At 45.3% G+C, this 16,728-nt stretch overlaps 1 protein-coding gene and 1 long non-coding RNA gene across 13 annotated transcripts in view; one reads left to right on the top strand and one right to left on the bottom strand.

The window, feature by feature from the left end:
* LOC103349437 (uncharacterized) overlaps window positions 1-16,450 on the top strand; it is a 93,190-nt gene extending 76,740 nt beyond the window's left edge. For 6 of the 9 annotated variants that reach the window (XR_016222997.1, XR_011383127.2, XR_016222993.1 and 3 more), the window contains 2 exons: window positions 1,900-7,439; window positions 15,460-16,450. This is a non-coding gene — a long non-coding RNA (uncharacterized LOC103349437). Of the gene's footprint in view, window positions 1-1,899; window positions 10,609-15,459 lie in introns of those variants that run through there. The other 3 variants (XR_016222996.1, XR_016222995.1, XR_016222994.1) reach the window with 3 other exon arrangements.
* Window positions 1-16,728, bottom strand: part of PLEKHA8 (pleckstrin homology domain containing A8) — a 57,843-nt gene that overhangs the window by 40,260 nt on the left and 855 nt on the right. Inside the window, exon 1 of one of the 4 annotated variants that reach the window (XM_089316063.1) lies at window positions 14,721-14,865. The exons of 1 other annotated variant lie outside the window; for it this stretch is intronic. In XM_089316063.1, coding sequence (XP_089172189.1) covers window positions 14,721-14,841 — 121 coding nt within the window. In that variant the 5' untranslated portion in view covers window positions 14,842-14,865. Of the gene's footprint in view, window positions 1-14,720; window positions 14,866-16,728 lie in introns of those variants that run through there. 2 more of the 4 variants (XM_089316064.1, XM_089316065.1) reach the window with 2 other exon arrangements.

The raw sequence follows: 16,728 nt of genomic DNA, 5'->3' as shown, positions 1-16,728 counted from the left end.
GAGAGAGATGTCTTCCATCTGCTAGTTCACTCCCCAATTGGCTGCAAGGGCTAGAGCTGTGCCAATCCAAATCCAGGAGCCAGGAGATTCTTCCAGGTCTCGGTACAGGGGCCCAAGGACATGGGCCATCTTCTACTGCTTTCCCAGGCCATAGCAGAGAGTGGGATTGGAAGTGAAGCAGCTGGGACTTGAACTGGTACCCATATGGGATGCTGGCACTGCAGGTGGTGGCTTTACCCGCTATGTCAGAGCGCTGGCCTTGACAATTATTTTGGCAATCCAGGGTTGGCCAGCAAGTGATTCAAGCCTTATGGATTCCTTAGTGATAGTCTCAGAACGAGCAAATGGTCCACCCAGAGGACTTTGGTTAAGGCTGGGGAAATACAGAAAGAAATGGAAACAGTCTCTTTTACTTTTTGATTTTTTTTTTTTTTTTTTGACAGGCAGAGTGGACAGCGAGAGAGAGACAGAGAGAAAGGTCTTCCTTTGCCGTTGGTTCACCCTCCAATGGCCGCCACGGCTGGCGTGCTGCGGCTGGTGCACCACACTGATCCGAAGGCAGGAGCCAGGTGCTTCTCCTGGTCTCCCATGGGGTGCAGGGCCCAAGCACTTGAGCCATCCTCCACTGCACTCCCGGGCCACAGCAGAGAGCTGGCCTGGAAGAGGGGCAACCGGGACTAGAACCCTGTGTGCTGGCGCCACGATCGGCCCTCTTTGATCTTAAGGATGCCTGCCTGCAGCTGCTGGCAGCCACTCTGCCATCACAGGAGGCTTTTTACAGGATTCCCACATAAAGGGAAAGGGGAGCAGGGGAATTTGAAGCACGGAAGGGGAAGAGGGAAAACACGTACGGCAGTGTTTGAACCTCCAGATTCGCCATATCATGTCTCAGGTGAGAGAATCCCTGGCCTTTTCAGTTAACTGAGCCAAAGATGCCCCTTTTCCTTCAAGTCTGTCTGAACTGAGTTTTTCTATAAACAAGAGTTCTAAACTATCACATGATTACCTCACTAAACACACAAAAAGCACTCAATTTAACACCCTTCCCTAAAAAATATACTTAAACTAGGAAGGAACAGAAAGGTACTTCTTCCTGGCTGGTGCTGTGGTGTAGCGGGTAAAGCCACTGCCTGCAGTGCCGGCATCCCATATGGGTGCCAGTTCAAGTCCCAGCTGCCCCACTTCCAATCCAGCTCTCTGCTATGGCTTGGGAAAGCAGTGGAAGATGGCCCAAGCCCTTGGGGCCTTGAACCCACATGGTAGATCTGGAAGAAGCTCCTGGCTCCTGGCTTTAGATTGGCATAGCTCTGGCTGGCTATTGTGGCCAATTGGGGAGTGAACCAGCAGATGGAAGACCTCTCTATTTCTCTGCCTCTGCTTCTCTCTCTCTGTAACTCCAACTTTCAAATAAATAAAAATAAACAAATCTTAAAAAAAAAAAAAAAAAAGGCCCGCGCCACAGCTCACTAGGCTAATCCTCTGCCTTGCGGCACCGGCACGCCGGGTTCTAGTCCCGGTCGGGGCGCTGGATTCTGTCCCGGTTGCCCCTCTTCCAGGCCAGCTCTCTGCTATGGCAAGGGAGTGCAGTGGAGGATGGCCCAAGTCCTTGGGCCCTGCACCCCATGGGAGACCAGGATAAGTACCTGGCTCCTGCCATCGGATCAGCGCGGTGCGCCGGCCGTGGCGGCCATTGGAGGGTGAACCAACGGCAAAGGAAGACCTTTCTCTCTGTCTCTCTCTCGCTGTCCACTCTGCCTGTCGGAAGGAAGGAAGGAAGGTAGGTAGGTAGGTACTTCTGGGGGTTTGTGCTGTGGTGCAGCAGGTTAAGGCCCTGGTCTGCAGTGCCAGCATCCTACGTGGCTGTCGATTCTAGTCCTGGCTGCTCCTCTTCCAATCCAGCTCTCTGCTACGGCCTGGAAAAGCAGGAGAAGATGGCCCAAATCCTTGAGCCTCTGCCCTCATGTGGGAGACCTGGAAGAAGCTCCTGGCTTCTGACTACAGATCGATGCAGCTGGATCTGGCCATTGTGGCCACCTGGGGAGTGAACCAGAGGACAGAAGACCTCTCTCTCTCTCTCTGCCTCTCTGTAACTCTGCATTTCAAATAAATAAACATCTTTAAAAATTAAAAAAAGGTACTTCTCTACAAAAACCTACAACTAACACCTAACCAGTGATGGTGACAGCTACAACACTTTCCCCCTAAAAGCAGGAACAAGGCAAGGATGTCTGCTCTCACCACTTCTATTTCACAAGGGACTGGAGGTTCTGGCCAGGGCAGTTAGACAAGAAGGTGAAATAAGACATCCAGATAGGAAAGGAAGAAGCAAATCCAGCTCTGTGCGCATACATGCTCTCATATGTTAAAAACAAACAAAAAACAACCCAAGGAATCTACTTAAAAAGATAACATTAGTATAAATGAAGTCTGAGGGACAGCGGAGCATATAATGTGGCCCGGACTGAGAAGGGATCCTGAGACCTAAGAAAGAAGGCAGACGCTCCATGTGAGAAAAAGAGTGCATTCGGGCAACCCAAGACACAGGATTCTAGAGCAGGACTGAGAGGCATCTGGTCAGAAGCTGTAGGACTCTCTCTAGGCAGACGGGGAAAGATTTTATACATTTGCCAAGAGAGGTGGGATGGTGCTTGTTTTACAACCTCTCTCTATGTATCCTTTATCCCTCAGGGGCCCTGCTTGTCTTCCCTACCTTATCAGCAAGCCTGTGATAACACTTAAGCTTTTTTTTTTTTTTTTAATTTTTTAAACCTAGAAACCTTTTATTTAAGGTATACAAACTTCATGCATTTCATATACACAAATTTAGGAACACAGCGATTCTTTCCACCCCTGTACTCCCACACTTCTTCCTCCTCCCTCTTCTATTCCCATTCTTATTTTTCACAAAGATCTATTCCCAATTAACTTTATACACATAAAATTAACCCTACACTAAGTAAAGAGTTCAACAAATAGTATGAAAACAACAAAAAAAATCTGTCCCCAACAGTCAAGACAAGGGCTGTTCAAAGTTATTATGTCTCAAAACACTTCAGCTTGAACAACAGGAGCGGCCATCCACTGCAGCAGCGCTAGTGTCCTGAGGCAGAGGGAAGGGTCAAGTGGGATCTAAGGTGGGGCTGGCGATGCTGTTGCTACAGTCTGTTGTCACACAAACGAGTTCAGCCAGCTGACAGGACATAAGACAAATATATTTCTGTACAGCTGCCATGAATAATCTAAAAATGAAATTAAAGAAAACAAATCCACTTAGTAACATAAAAAATACTTAAAAACAAATTCAAGAAAGTGTAAAACTTATACTCTGAAAATTACAAAACACTGTTAAAGAAATTAAAGATTTGGGGGCCAGCACCATGGCACAGTGGGTTAACACCTTGGCCTGAAGCACCGGCATCCCATACGGGTGTCAGTTCAAGACCTGGCTGCTCCACTTCCGATCCAGCTCTCTGCTATGGCCTGGGAAAGCAGTAGAGGATGGCCCAAGTCCTTAGGCCCCTGCACCCGCATGGGAGACCCAGAGGAAGCTCCTGGCTCCTGGCTTCAGATTGGCACAGCTCTGGCCATTGCGGCCAATTGGGGAGTGAACCAACAGATGGAAGATCTATTTCTCTCTCTCTCTGCCTCTCCTCTCTCTGTGTAACTCTGACTTGCAAATAAATACATAACTCTTTAAAAAAAAGAAATTAAAGATATGAGGATTATTGTTCTAAAACTGTTAACAGCTTGCTTGTTTCTCACATTTTGCAAATGCCTTTCTGTACTCAACAAGCAACATTTGCAAGATTCACTTTCTCTTCTTTTTCCAAAAGACTTTAGTTCAACTACTGTTTAACAATAAATATTTTTTCAGTGAGTGTAATTTTTTTCAAAATACATACTTTTGGAATGAGCATTTGGTGCAGTGGTTAAGATGCTACTTGAAGACTTTACATCCCACATCAGAGGGCATGGGTTTGAGTCCCGATTCTACCTCTAATTCCAGCTTCCTGTGAATGTGTACCCTGGGAGACAGCAGGTGATAGATCAAGTGTTTGGGTCCTTGCCATCCACGTGGGAGACCTGGATGAAGTTCATGGCTTCTGGTTTTGACCTGACCTAGCCCTGGCAGTTGTGGGCATTTGGGGAGTGAACCAGTGGATGGAAGATACCTGCTGTCAGTCTGTCTATTTCTCTCTGTCATTCAAATACATAAAAATAAATATTAAAATGCACTTATAGTTTATGTATTTTTTACTAAAATTTATTCCTCTTCTTTATTATTATTTGAGAGATAGAGAAACAGCAAGAGAGCTCCCATCTGCTGGTTCACTCCCTGAATGCCCACAACAGCTGGGCCAAAGCCAGTAGGAGCCAGAAACTCAATCCAGGTCTCTCACATGGGTGGCAGGAACTCAATTACTTGAGTCATCAACTGCTCACTCCCAAAGTCTGCATTAGCAGAAAGCTGGAGTCAGGAGCTGAAGCCAGGTATTGAGCGGGGGCACTACCATGTGGAGCACAGATGCTTTAACCACCAGGACAAATACTTACCTCGAATTTCTTTTTTTGAAAAAACAAAACAAAAAAAAGATTTATTTATTTATTTGAAAGTCAGAGTTAGAAAGAGAGAGAGAGAGAGAGAGAGAGAGAGAGAGAACCAACTAATGGTTCACTCCCCAATTGGCCGCAATGGCCCAAGCTGTGCCAATCTGAAGCCAGGAGCTTCTTCAGGTCTCCCATGCAGGTGCAGGAACCCAAGGACTTGAGCCATCTTCTACTGCTTTCCCAGGTCATACAGAGAGCTGATCAGAAGTGGAGCAGCTGGGTCTCAAACCGCTGCACATATGGGATGCCGGTGCTTCAGGCCAGGGCGTTAACTCACTGTGCCACAGCGCTGGCCCCCAAATTTCTTCTTTTTATTCCCCAACAATAACCACCATTTTAAAATAAAAATCTCTAAGTGGAAATTTTCTTATTCCTATAAAAATCCCAACCAAAAAAGTGACTTGTGAGTCATACCCACTTAGAACTAAAAGATACTGTAGCTTCTCTAGTTTATCAGCAGCCTGGAAACAAGTAGTTCATTCAAACACCACAATACTATCAAAAAAACCGGAAAACCAAAATATTGCACTCCGCTAAACACTTAAACAGATACTTTTTAAAAAATGATTTTGAAATTTACATAACGTAAAAATTCAACCTTTGGCAACATTTCTGAGATCTGGTAGGTGGACAGACCTTTACCATGCACCATAATTACAGAAAAATTCCATTATCTTTCCCTCCAATTCCCTCATGCTGCTTTTGGCCAACCACTGTTATACTGTCAGTTTAAAATTTAAAATATTTTCTAATTTTTAGGATACTTCTCCTTTGAGAAGATTATTCTAAGTGTATTCTCTAATTTCCTAATATTTGGAGACTTTCCACATTTTTCTGTTACTGATTTCTATTTTACTTCTGTTAAAGACACAGAACATTCTTTAGATAAAGTTTTGCAACGTTTCTATTATGGTCCAGAACACAGTCTTTCTTGGTGAATATTCCACATGCATTTGAAAAAAAATGCAACACTTTGCTGTTAAGCTTTGTTGAGTTTTTCGTGTAATCAGCGAGAGAGATGGGCGACAGCAGGCTTACTCCATCTTGGCTCAGTAACGACACTCCTATGCAAGGGCCCAGTAGAATGTCCACTAAGTGAAATTTCAACCTAATGGCTATAAACACATCATAGTTTCTTTAGGATTTGCTAATTAGGTGTTATGGGAAACACATAAAAGAAAACATTAACATATTAAGAATTTTTAAAATCCTTAAGAAATGTTACTTATGGAGATGCAGAAAAAAATGAAAAAGGGCTTTTAAAATCCTTTATTAAAAATTAAGCCAGAAGCAAAGGAAAAGTTTTTTCATCAGTCATAGAAGGAAAATCTCGTGATATAAGGAGGAGCAGAATGGGAAAGCAAAGGTTTGTCCCTTAACTTCCTTTCAGTTTACTTTCATACACGGTTGCAGTATGAGTTCAGTGGTCTCCTATGCTTTCAACCCTGCAAATCTCTATCCTAATACAAGGTAACAAAATATTCAATTATTTTCCAAAATCCTTCTAAGAGAAAGTAAATAACATCAAGAAAATAAAATGAGATTAAGATTCTTGATGGGGCCCTGGTGTTGTAGCCCAGCAGATTAAGTGTTGTGATGCCATGTTAGGGCACAAGTTCCAGTCCTGGCTGCTCCACCTGGGATCCAGCTAAAGCTCCTGCAAGGCAGCACATGATTTCTAGGTACTCAGACCCCTGTCACTCATGGTCTGAGAGATCGGGTTGGGGTTCCAGGCTCCTGGCTTTGACCTGGGCCCAGGCCCAGCTGTTGAGGCCAAGTGGAAAATGAAACCGAGAATAGATTCTCTCTCTCTCTTTCTCTCTTTCTCTCTCTCTCTCCCTGTGTGTGTGTCTTTCTCTGTCATTCTGCCTTTCAAATAAATAAATCTTGAGAAGATTCTTGATAGGATTGAAAATGTTTCTGAAGGAGTAAATTAAGGCTTATTCACTGTTATTTCTTTGTTCATAACATATATATATATATATATATAAAATGGTTGTAATAGGTTACATATTATGTCTGTCATGTAGATATGTTAATAGTGACAAAACCTGCCATTTTACATGGAAGGAAAACACAGTTATTGATCTAATATGACCCCTGACCTCCCCAGCCGTGCACTTTCCAGTGTCCAACGTGGGTACTTGGCCACATCTCATGCCACCTGAGCCCTCCTCCATATGCAGCCTTCCCAGAGGAGCTCCAGGCAAAACTTTGGGTTCATTTACCAAGTCAGTGATTAAGATTTTTGTTGTAGGGGGCTGGCACTGTGGCATAGCAGGTAAAGCCACTGCCTGCAAGTGCTGGTATCCCATACGGGTGCCAGTTAGAGACCCGGCTGCTCCACTTCCAATCCAGCTCTCTGCTATGGTCTGGGAAAGCATTAGAAGATGGCCCGAGTCCTTGGGCCCCTGCACCCCCATGGGAGACCTGAATAAAGCTCCTGGCTTTGGATCGGCCCAGCTCTGGCTGGCTGTTGCAACCATTTGGGGAGTGAACCAGTGGATGGAAGACCCCTCTCTCCCTCTCCCTCTTCTCTCTTTCTGCCTCTCTGTTAACTCTGCCTTTCAAATAAATAAATCTAAAAAAAAAAAGATTTTTGTTGTAGCTGGGGTATAGGGAAAAGAGAGAAGAAACACCCCTCACCAGAATATACAATAACTGAGCTTAGATAAATTACAGACTTCTTAATTTATCAGTAATTAATTCACAAAACATTTTCTGAGCAGCTATATCTATCTTGGAGATTCACAGATACGAAGACCCCAGGCATGCTCATGGTGAGACCAACATCGGATTCTTCCTAGAACTTTCCTTTAGAGGCTGCTGCTGTAAGTCACCTCTCCTGCATGCTCTGGGCTACCAAACTGGAAATTCGTTCTGAACAGTGCATTGTGTCTGTCCTACCAGCACGTGACTTAAGAGAGAGGTCAGGAAAGTTTAGTTCCATAATCTCCACGTGTGTCACCCTGAGCATGTCACTTATTTCCTCTGCACATTATTTTCCAATTTATAAATAGAGAAATTAAGCTGACTATGGAAGGCTCCTTCTGGCCATAATACAGCAACTTCCCTCTAAGCTACACCGTCTCTTGCAACACACCCTGCATTGTATCACCTGCTGACCTGCAAACCTGAATGGTCACTTCCACCTCTATTCCTTCAAGTCAGCCATGACCTTCTTCCCAACACCCTATCTCCACTCCTGGCTTCAACATTCCACTGGGCAAGGAGTGTGAAGTCACAGAAAAGACGGCCTGGCTCCAGATTCATTAACTGTATGACTCTGTTATTTATCTTGTGCGCCTTGGTTTACCCATCTGTGACATGGAGGACAATGCCTCCCTCTCCCCCTTCCCTCCTCATGTCCCCGCTGTGTTACAGCGTTCCCAACTCCCTGGTCCTATTTCAGTCATGTTACTCTTCATGAAACAGTTTTTACCTGTTCTTTCCTCTTATTCAGAAACCTGAAGTGACTCCTACTATGCCAATTCTAATGCCACCCCAGTATTTCCTCCTGCTCCCAGAAGAGAACTGTTTAGTCCTACTAACTTCTTCACTGAGGGTCACTTCTGCTTGCTAGTAGTTGCCTCATCTTGACCCTTCTGTCCATGCCAATTCGACCCACCCTTCGGTCCCACCTCTTCCATGAGTTTACAACTCCTAAGAAAGGGCTTCATATTTTTGACACAGGTATGTCTGTCTGATTTGGCTGTTTTGCATCTTTCTCTCTTTTCTGCTTCCCTCTTAGCTTCTGCCTGCTTGCTCTGGCCTCAGATGTTGAAGGGATAGTCCCCATCAGAATCACATATACTGGCCAGTAATAGAGGAAGAAAAGCAACACGACATCTGTATATCAGCCTGGGTGACCAAAGACTTTACATTCCAGCCTGTCAGTGGTGCCCAATTTGCTTTTAAAATCCTAGTGAAGACCTAGAAGAAGAAAAGGTAACACACACTACCCTTAAAGACCAGCTAGATGCAAACAGTCCCTCTAGCTCTGTCAAGTCACAGCCTCAGGGCAACCATGCAAAAATGCTGAGGGTCACTTCTAGCAGAAGGGCATTTTCATGGTTGAGAAGGATTACCACTAGAATACAATCTCCTTGAGAATAAAAATCCTGTCTCACTCAAAATGGAATCTCTAATACTCATATAGTGTCTGATAACAAGTTAGTGCTTCTAAGTGTTTCATGAACAAATGAACAGGTGATTGAATGAATAAGGGCTACAGTGCTGAAAGTAGATTATTGAAACCATTCCCCTGGTCTTTAAAAACCAAGACAGAGGGCATGGTGTTGTGGCACAGCAGGTAAAGCTGTAGCCTGCAATACTGGCATTCCCATATGGCCACCAGTTCAAGTCCCAGCTGCTCCACTTCTGAGCCAGCTTCCTACTAATGGCTTGGGAGAAGCAGTGGAAGATGAACCAGTGTTTGGGCCTATGTGGGAGACCCAGAAGCTCGTGGATCCCAGCTTTGGCCTGGCCCAGCCCTGGCTGTTGCAGCCAACTGGAGAGGGAACCAGAGGATGGAAGTTCTTTCTGTCTGTCTCTCCCTATCACTCTGTAACTCTGCCTTTCAAATAAATAAATAAATAAATCTTTTTAAAAAATAATAAAAATGAAGACAGAGCCATACTTATCTTGGACTACATAGGAACAATTCTATGTGAAGGAAATGGAGTGAACTCTCAAAGATACTTTGCTTCCTTTAATGGGATCAGAATTTTTTTTTTTTTTTTACAGGCAGAGTGGACAGTGAGAGAGAGAGAGAGACAGAGAGAAAGGTCTTCCTTTGCCGTTGGTTCACTCTCTAATGGCCGCCGCGGCCGGCGCGCTGCGGCCGGTGCACCGCACTGATCCGATGGCAGGAGCCAGGAGCCAGGTGCTTTTCCTGGTTTCCCATGGGGTGCAGGGCCCAAGCACCTGGGCCATCCTCCACTGCACTCCCGGGCCACAGCAGAGAGCTGGCCTGGAAGAGGGGCAACCGGGACAGAATCCGGTGCCCTGACCGGGACTAGAACCCGGTGTGCCGGCGCCGATAGGCGGAGGATTAGCCTAGTGAGCCGCGGCGCCGGCCCTGGGATCAGAATATTAAGAAAGGTCAGCCGTCTCTCTCATGAGTACTCTGTAAAAATTACCCATTTTTCCATCTCTCCCATGGTATTGTCACACTCCACAGCCAACTAGAAAACAGATCCAGAGAGAACAGGCCTGAACATTATGTATTTTGGACACGCCCTTTCTCGTCACGTTCATGTGTCTTTTGTGCAACTGTGCTGTAGCCTGTTTTACTGTCTCAAATCTATTTCAGTGCTCACTCTGCGCAAGATGAGAGTAATAGAAACAGGAAGTGGTAAGGATGACACTGAATGTATAGTCTGAACACAATGGTCCCCAGGCTTCTTCAGTTCACAGACCATTTCAGTGACATGAAAGATTCCATGATCACTCCCAACATCTCAACCACATCACACATCAGAACCCGTGGGAAGACTGCTGCCACTTCTGATGGGGTGCCAATGGCATGACATCTAAGTTCCTTAACAAACTGTTAATTTTTGCTGGAAGCAAAAGCACAGACCAGCGATATAGAATTATATGATCTGTAATTATCACTCATCTGAAAGTAGGTCATATGACTATCAAGATTATGGAGGGGTTGGTGCTGTGGCATATTAGGCTAAGCCTCTGCCTTAGGCGCCAGCATCCCATATGGCCGCCAGTCCGTGTCCCAGCTGCTCCTCTTCAATCCTTCTCTCTGCTATGGCCTGGGAAGGCAGTGGAAGATGGCCTAAAAGCTTGGGCCCCTGCACCCAAGTGGAGATCTGGAGGAAGCTCCTGGCTCCTGGCTCCTGGCTCCTGGCTTCAGAACGGCCCAGCTCCGGCCACTGTGGCCATTTGGGGAGTGAACCAGCAGATGGACGACTTTTCTGTCTCTCCCTCTCTCTGTCTGTAACTGCCTTTCCAATAAATAAATGAAATCTTAAAAAATTAAAAAGACTATGAGTGAAATCCAAAATTCTGATGGTTTATTTGGGTCTTTCCCCTTATAATTTATATCTAACTTCCAAATGGAGGATTTAAGGGATTCACAATACACATTCTCAGAAGCCACAAAGAGCCACAATTTGCACACAGAAAGCAGAATTTTCCAGGCATTATTAGTCAAAACGGCCAACCAATTAACCTACTCTTTGGGGAACTATGTACTGGCAGCTCATATACATTATCCATTTCATCTTCCAAACAAACCTTGGTATGCCTATTATTGCTGTCATTGTAAAACTGGGGCTCAGGGAGATTAACTTGTTCAAGGCATCAGCAGAATGTAGTGGAGTGGGGTTTGAACTCCGGCTTTCTAACTCCAATATTTTACATGGAAGCATTCAAATTGAACAGACTGTGGCTGCCATTAAAATCTGGAATTCAGGGGACAAAGAATTAATCATTGTAGATCCATATACAAAAGAATGAGGCTGTACCTCTACCAAATATCATATACAAATATTAATTCAAAATGCATCAGAAACCTAAATGTAAGAGTTAAAACTATGAGTTTTTTTTTTTTTTTCAAGGAAAAGTAAGAATAAATCTTTACGACCTCAAGCTAGGCAAAGGACTCTTTAAGATATGACACCAGGGGCTGGCTTTGTGGCATAGCAGGTTGAACCACAGCCTGTGGTACCGGCAAGAACACAGTTTCCAGTCCTGGCTGCCCCACTTCCCATCCACCTCCCTACTAATGAGCCTGGGAAAGCAACAGAAGATGACCCAAGTACATGGACCCCTGCCACCCACATTGGAGACTAGGCTGGAGGCTGGAGTTCTGGCTCTTGGCTCCTGCAGTGCTGGCATCCCATATAGGCACTGGTTCAAATCCTGTTTGGTCTATTTCCGATCACTGCTGTGGCCTGGGAAAGCAGTAGAAGAACGCCCAAGTGCTTGGGCCCCTGTACCCATGTGAGAGACTCAGAAGAAGCTCCTGGCTTCAGATCGGCCCAGCTCTGGCCATTGTGATGATTTGGGGAGTTAACCAGTGGATGGAAGACCTTTCTCTCTCTCTCTGCCTCTGCCTCTCTTTAACTCTGCCTTTCAAATAAATTAATTAATTAAAAAAAAAAAGAAAGGCTAAACAAAATTTGCTCTTTAAATGCAATGGGATACTATTTGGCCATAAAAAAATGGAGTACTACAACATACATTCTAAAACATAGGTGAACCAAAAAATCCCCCTCTATACTAAGGGAAAGAAGCCAATCATAAAAGACTGCATACTGTTTGACTCCATTTATGTGAAATTTCTAGAGCAGGAAAATCTATACATATTAGTGCCTGCCAACAGTGAGGGGCAGGTTAAGGAGTGACTATTAATTGGCACAAAGTTTCTTTTTGGGATAATGAAAATGATCCAAAATGGACTGTGTAATGGTTATACTCTGTATATATACTAAAACCAGTGACTTGTACAGTTAAGTGGACAAGTTTTATAGTACATGAAGTATTATCTCAACGAAGATGTTAAAACAACAACAACAAAGGTTGACCAATGCTTGTATGAGCATGGATCTTGCTCTGGATCACTCACATTCCAGATGTCTTTCTAGCACTGGTCATACAGCACAAACACACAAGGGCAAGAGTCACCTTCCTCCATCTGAGAAGAAGCAAAGGTATCACGTCTTCTCAGTGACAACCATCTGGTCAGCATGAGCGACCTTGTGTTATTTTTGGAATGCAGTGCTGCAATGTGCTTGTGTCCTGACTTGGAGATCCCAGAACCCAGTATCTGGCTTGGAGTTCATAGCAGCAGCCCTCCTGTCTGCTGACTGGGCAGAAATGGACCCAAAACTGCCAAATGGAAAGCACAGCTCCAAAAATTCCCTTGTGGCAAAAACAGGCACAATCCTGGGCATGCAAAGGCTTCCTTACTCCTGAACTCCTCTCCCTTCCCACTCCCAGAGTCTGCAATTCTGGGTCAGACATACTTTAAATACAGGTCTGATATGAATCAGCTAGAATAATATAATGATCAAGCAGGGAGGCTCTTTCAAACTATTATGTAAGGAGCACTAGCTCTGGAGCCACTTATTATCTGTGTGACCTCGGTCCCACTCCACTTTTTCTGTTTCTCAATGTTTTCATGTGGAAAATGGAGATAATAAAGGCAAATGGTTCTGAAAACTGCAGCAAAGATTCCATGAGGGGCCAGCGTTGTGGTACAATGGGTTAAGCAGTTGCCTGCAATACCAGCATCCCATAGGAGCACTGATTCAAGTCCCAGCTGCTCCACTTGTTTTTTAAATGGATTCTTTTTTTCTTTTTCTTTTTCTTTTTCTTTTGTTAAGATTTATTTATTTACTTGAAAGAGAGAGATCTTCTACCTACTGGTTCACTCCCCAAATGGCTGCAATGGCCACGGCTGGGCCAGGCCAAAGCCAGGAGCCAGGAGCTTCTTCCAGGTCTCCCACATGAGTGCAGGGGCTCAAGCACTTGGGTCAGTTTAGCTTCTTTTCCCAGGCAAATCAGCAGGGAGTTGGGTCAGAATTGGAACAGCCAGGACTTGAACCAGAGTCCATATGGGATGTTAGCACTACAGATAGAATCTTAATCTTCTACACCACAGTGCCAGCCCCGACTCCATTTCTAATCCAGCTCTCTATTAATGTGCCTGGGAAAGCAGCAGAAGATGGACCAAGTGCTTGGGACCCTGCCACCCATGTGGGAAACCTGGTTGATCCTCCTTGCTTCGGCATGGCCCAACCCTGGCTGTTGTGGCCATTTGGGGAGTGAACCAGGGGATGGAAGATCTCTCTCTCTCTCTCTCTCTCTCTCTGCCTTTCAAATCAATAAATAAATCTTTAGAAATTAAGAAAAAAGATTAAATGAGTTAATCCATGTAAAATGTGTAGAATGGTGCCTGGCACAATATATAAGCACTAGTAAGTCTTACTTTTAAAGTGTTCTTAAAATTATCAACTGGCAAATCCTACTATTTCTATGGAGGTGATCTTGGGATGGTTATCAGACTTCAGGTCTCTGACTCCTGAACCAGTGTTCTAGGCATGTACATGTGACCTGCACTGTAATGTTCCTTGACTAAATCTCAGGTAATAAAAGATACACATGACAAACACACAGTGTCTAGTATGTGTCACACAACGTGGGTGTTTGTAAAATGTTTAATCTGTGCCCCTTGTATCCTAAATGTAACCTTCCAATACCTAAAGAGATGTTTTGACAGTAAATCCCAGAATGGCCAATCCTGCCCCTAAAAGGAGGTTCAGGGTTGTTCAGGGAAAACACACAGAAGTTTTGTTCTTTTTCTTTCATGTTTTACATGATATTTTCTGCCTAGCACTGGAGGGAAAAGAAACGTTCCTTCCTTTCACCTTTTGCATTCTACAGGTGGGCTCTGGCAAGCAATTTAGATACTATTCTCAGGGCTTCGTGACATTTCCAACTTTCAGTAACTGATTGCCACATATTTAATTCAAGAGGCAAGAGAAGCTCACAGAATAACCAGAATATTTGGCAAAATACAATGAATGCAGCAAGAGAGATACAAACATGTAAGAAGAAAACTTGTCTACACTGCAACCAGAGTAGGCTTGTTTAAATCTCATCATTTCGCCGGCGCCGCGGCTCACTAGGCTAATCCTCCACCTAACAGGGCCGGCACATCAGGTTCTAGTCCCAGTTGGGGCGCCGGATTCGGTCCTGGTTGCCCCTCTTCCAGGCCAGCTCTCTGCTGTGGCCCGGGAAGGCAGTGGAGGATGGCCCAAGTGCTTGGGTCCTGCACCCCATGGGAGACCAGGATAAGTACCTGGCTCCTGCCATCAGATCAGCGCGGTGCGCCGGCCATGGCGGCCACTGGGGGGAGTGAATCAACGGCAAAGGAAGACCTTTCTCTCTGTCTCTCTCTCTCTCTCTCTCTCACTGTCCACTCTGCCTGTTCAAAAAAAAAAAAATTTTTTTTTTAAATCTCATCATTTCTCTCCTCTTTCGCTTCCACACACTCTTCCACACACACACACTCCCTCTCTCTCTCTCACACACACACACACACACACAGTAGCACAGCTGTAAACTAGCCCATCAGCCCTGCCCACCAGGCCTCCCAGCCGCGCCTGCGTCTTTGCTGCAGCCTCCCCTTCTCAGCTCTCTAGTCAGAGAGGTCCGTTCTCCTTTCCTCAAACTCACGGGTCTCTGCTCTGCCTTGGGCCTCCACATTGGCACTGTGCCTGAGAAGTTCTTCCTTATAGCTTCCAACTGCCCATCTGCCTCCCCACCTGCCTCATCTATTTAGCCTTCAGGCTCTGCTAAATGCTTCCTCAAAACAGCCTTGCCTGACATCCAGACCAGCCTCCCTGCCCCCCCAGTCACACACATTTGGAACATGCTTCCAGCCACTGATCAATAAATAACTTCCTTCCACGGCGCACTGTAGGCTCGGGGAAGGCAGGTGCTGTCCGTCCCGTTGAAAGTCGCTTTCCTGCGCCTGGCCCAGTGCCCAGGACATACTAGGTGGTGAACAAAACTAGCAACACCCTGGAAGGAGTTAAAGGGTCAACTAATAAATTCACTTCCTAACTTCTTCACTCAAATTTGGCACAAGGCATTCCACGTCAAGCTGTCAGAAATCCGCAAACTACACAGAGGCATGGGTTCTACATGCCTTTTGGAGAAAAATTCAGAATGCACAAAAACTTGGATTGGGATGTGTATGTTAAAATTATTATGTGGAAAACCACACACACAAAGTTACTTCTTAAAACAAGCTTCAGAAAAAGGAAAAGTAGTGATGTCTCCACCAAAGCTTGTCATTAACCTCACAACTGCTCTTTTTAGGAGGCTGACTCAAACAGGAGACAGGAGGAAAGCAGAATGCATGGGATCCTCCTAGGTTATCGCTGCTCCTTCCAAAGGCGGACATCCCCCCATGAAAGAGGACGCGCTGGACCATAATTCTCAGTGCACCCAGAAAAGCACCCTGAGGGGTGATGGACAGCTGCCTCTGTTGATGGCTCCAGCACCCCTCTTCTTCAGGGCTTCACCCTGGCACCACTCATAGCACTAACTTCTCTCACTTGGTGAGGAAATAAAGGGAATCCTTTCTACTAGAACAGGTGGAACAGGCATCACATGACAGATTCCCAAAGCTCCTTCTAATTTGCTCTATGGAAGGATACACAAACAGAGTCAGAGGAGAAAAAGATATTTCACTAAATTACCAGGAAACAGGCACAAAACGCTCCGTATGGAAAGGAGAAGGAAAAGAGAAGTGGGTGATAAAAAGAAGAGAGACATGGGGGTGGAGGTGGGGTGGGGGTGTTGAACACTGAAGAAACACACACACACTAGAAAGAAAAAGAAGACGTGTGCAATGGAAAGAGGTGAACCAGCAACTAACTTTTCATTAGGAATGTAAGACCCACACCTCAGGGCTCAGAGACCTCCTGGCCAAGCCTCCTGCTTTAGCTGGGCAGTGCGAACAGCCTCAGGCACTGACCACAGAAGGCCCAGCTTCCAGTTATCAGTCCAAGCTAATTGCTGAAACAAAGGCCAGGCCTTCCAAAGTAACCCCCCTCCCCGCACTCAGAACTCAGAGCCAACCACACCCTGCTGAGGGGGGAGAGACTCGGGAGCCCAACAGGTGCGCTGGGGGCCAGGCTGTGTGACATCCTCAAAGTCACTACACAAACTGACCCTTCCAGATAAAACCATCTTTCAAACACTCAAAGCATCCCCACCCCACAACCTGGGAAAGACTGTCCCAGGAAAGAAAGGATGGGACAACCCATTGCCATTACTCATTTAAATGCTTCTATTTCCCATGACCAAAAAAAAAAAAAAATTTAATTCCAAAAAACTTCCCAGCGTTTTCTTGCATGTTGCAAGCTTTGATTAGATACTGATTGCCCCAAAGAAAATACTGTTGGTTCTGAATGATCTCAAGATGGGAAGAAGGTGCTCCCACGAAGTGCAAGGACAGCGGGGTACCGTTTTTTAAGCCATTCTCCACGGCAGGTCAAGGGATGAGCTCTCAATGTTTGCACTCACTTTACGGTCATTTCTAAGTCTACAGAAACACAAAGGAAAACCTCGTGCCTGTGTGGG

This window comes from Oryctolagus cuniculus, chromosome 16 (assembly GCF_051225735.1).
Source record: "Oryctolagus cuniculus isolate XC-2025 breed Fujian yellow rabbit chromosome 16, ASM5122573v1, whole genome shotgun sequence".
Lineage (NCBI taxonomy): Eukaryota > Metazoa > Chordata > Mammalia > Lagomorpha > Leporidae > Oryctolagus > Oryctolagus cuniculus.
This window is presented reverse-complemented; position numbering and strand designations above follow the sequence as displayed.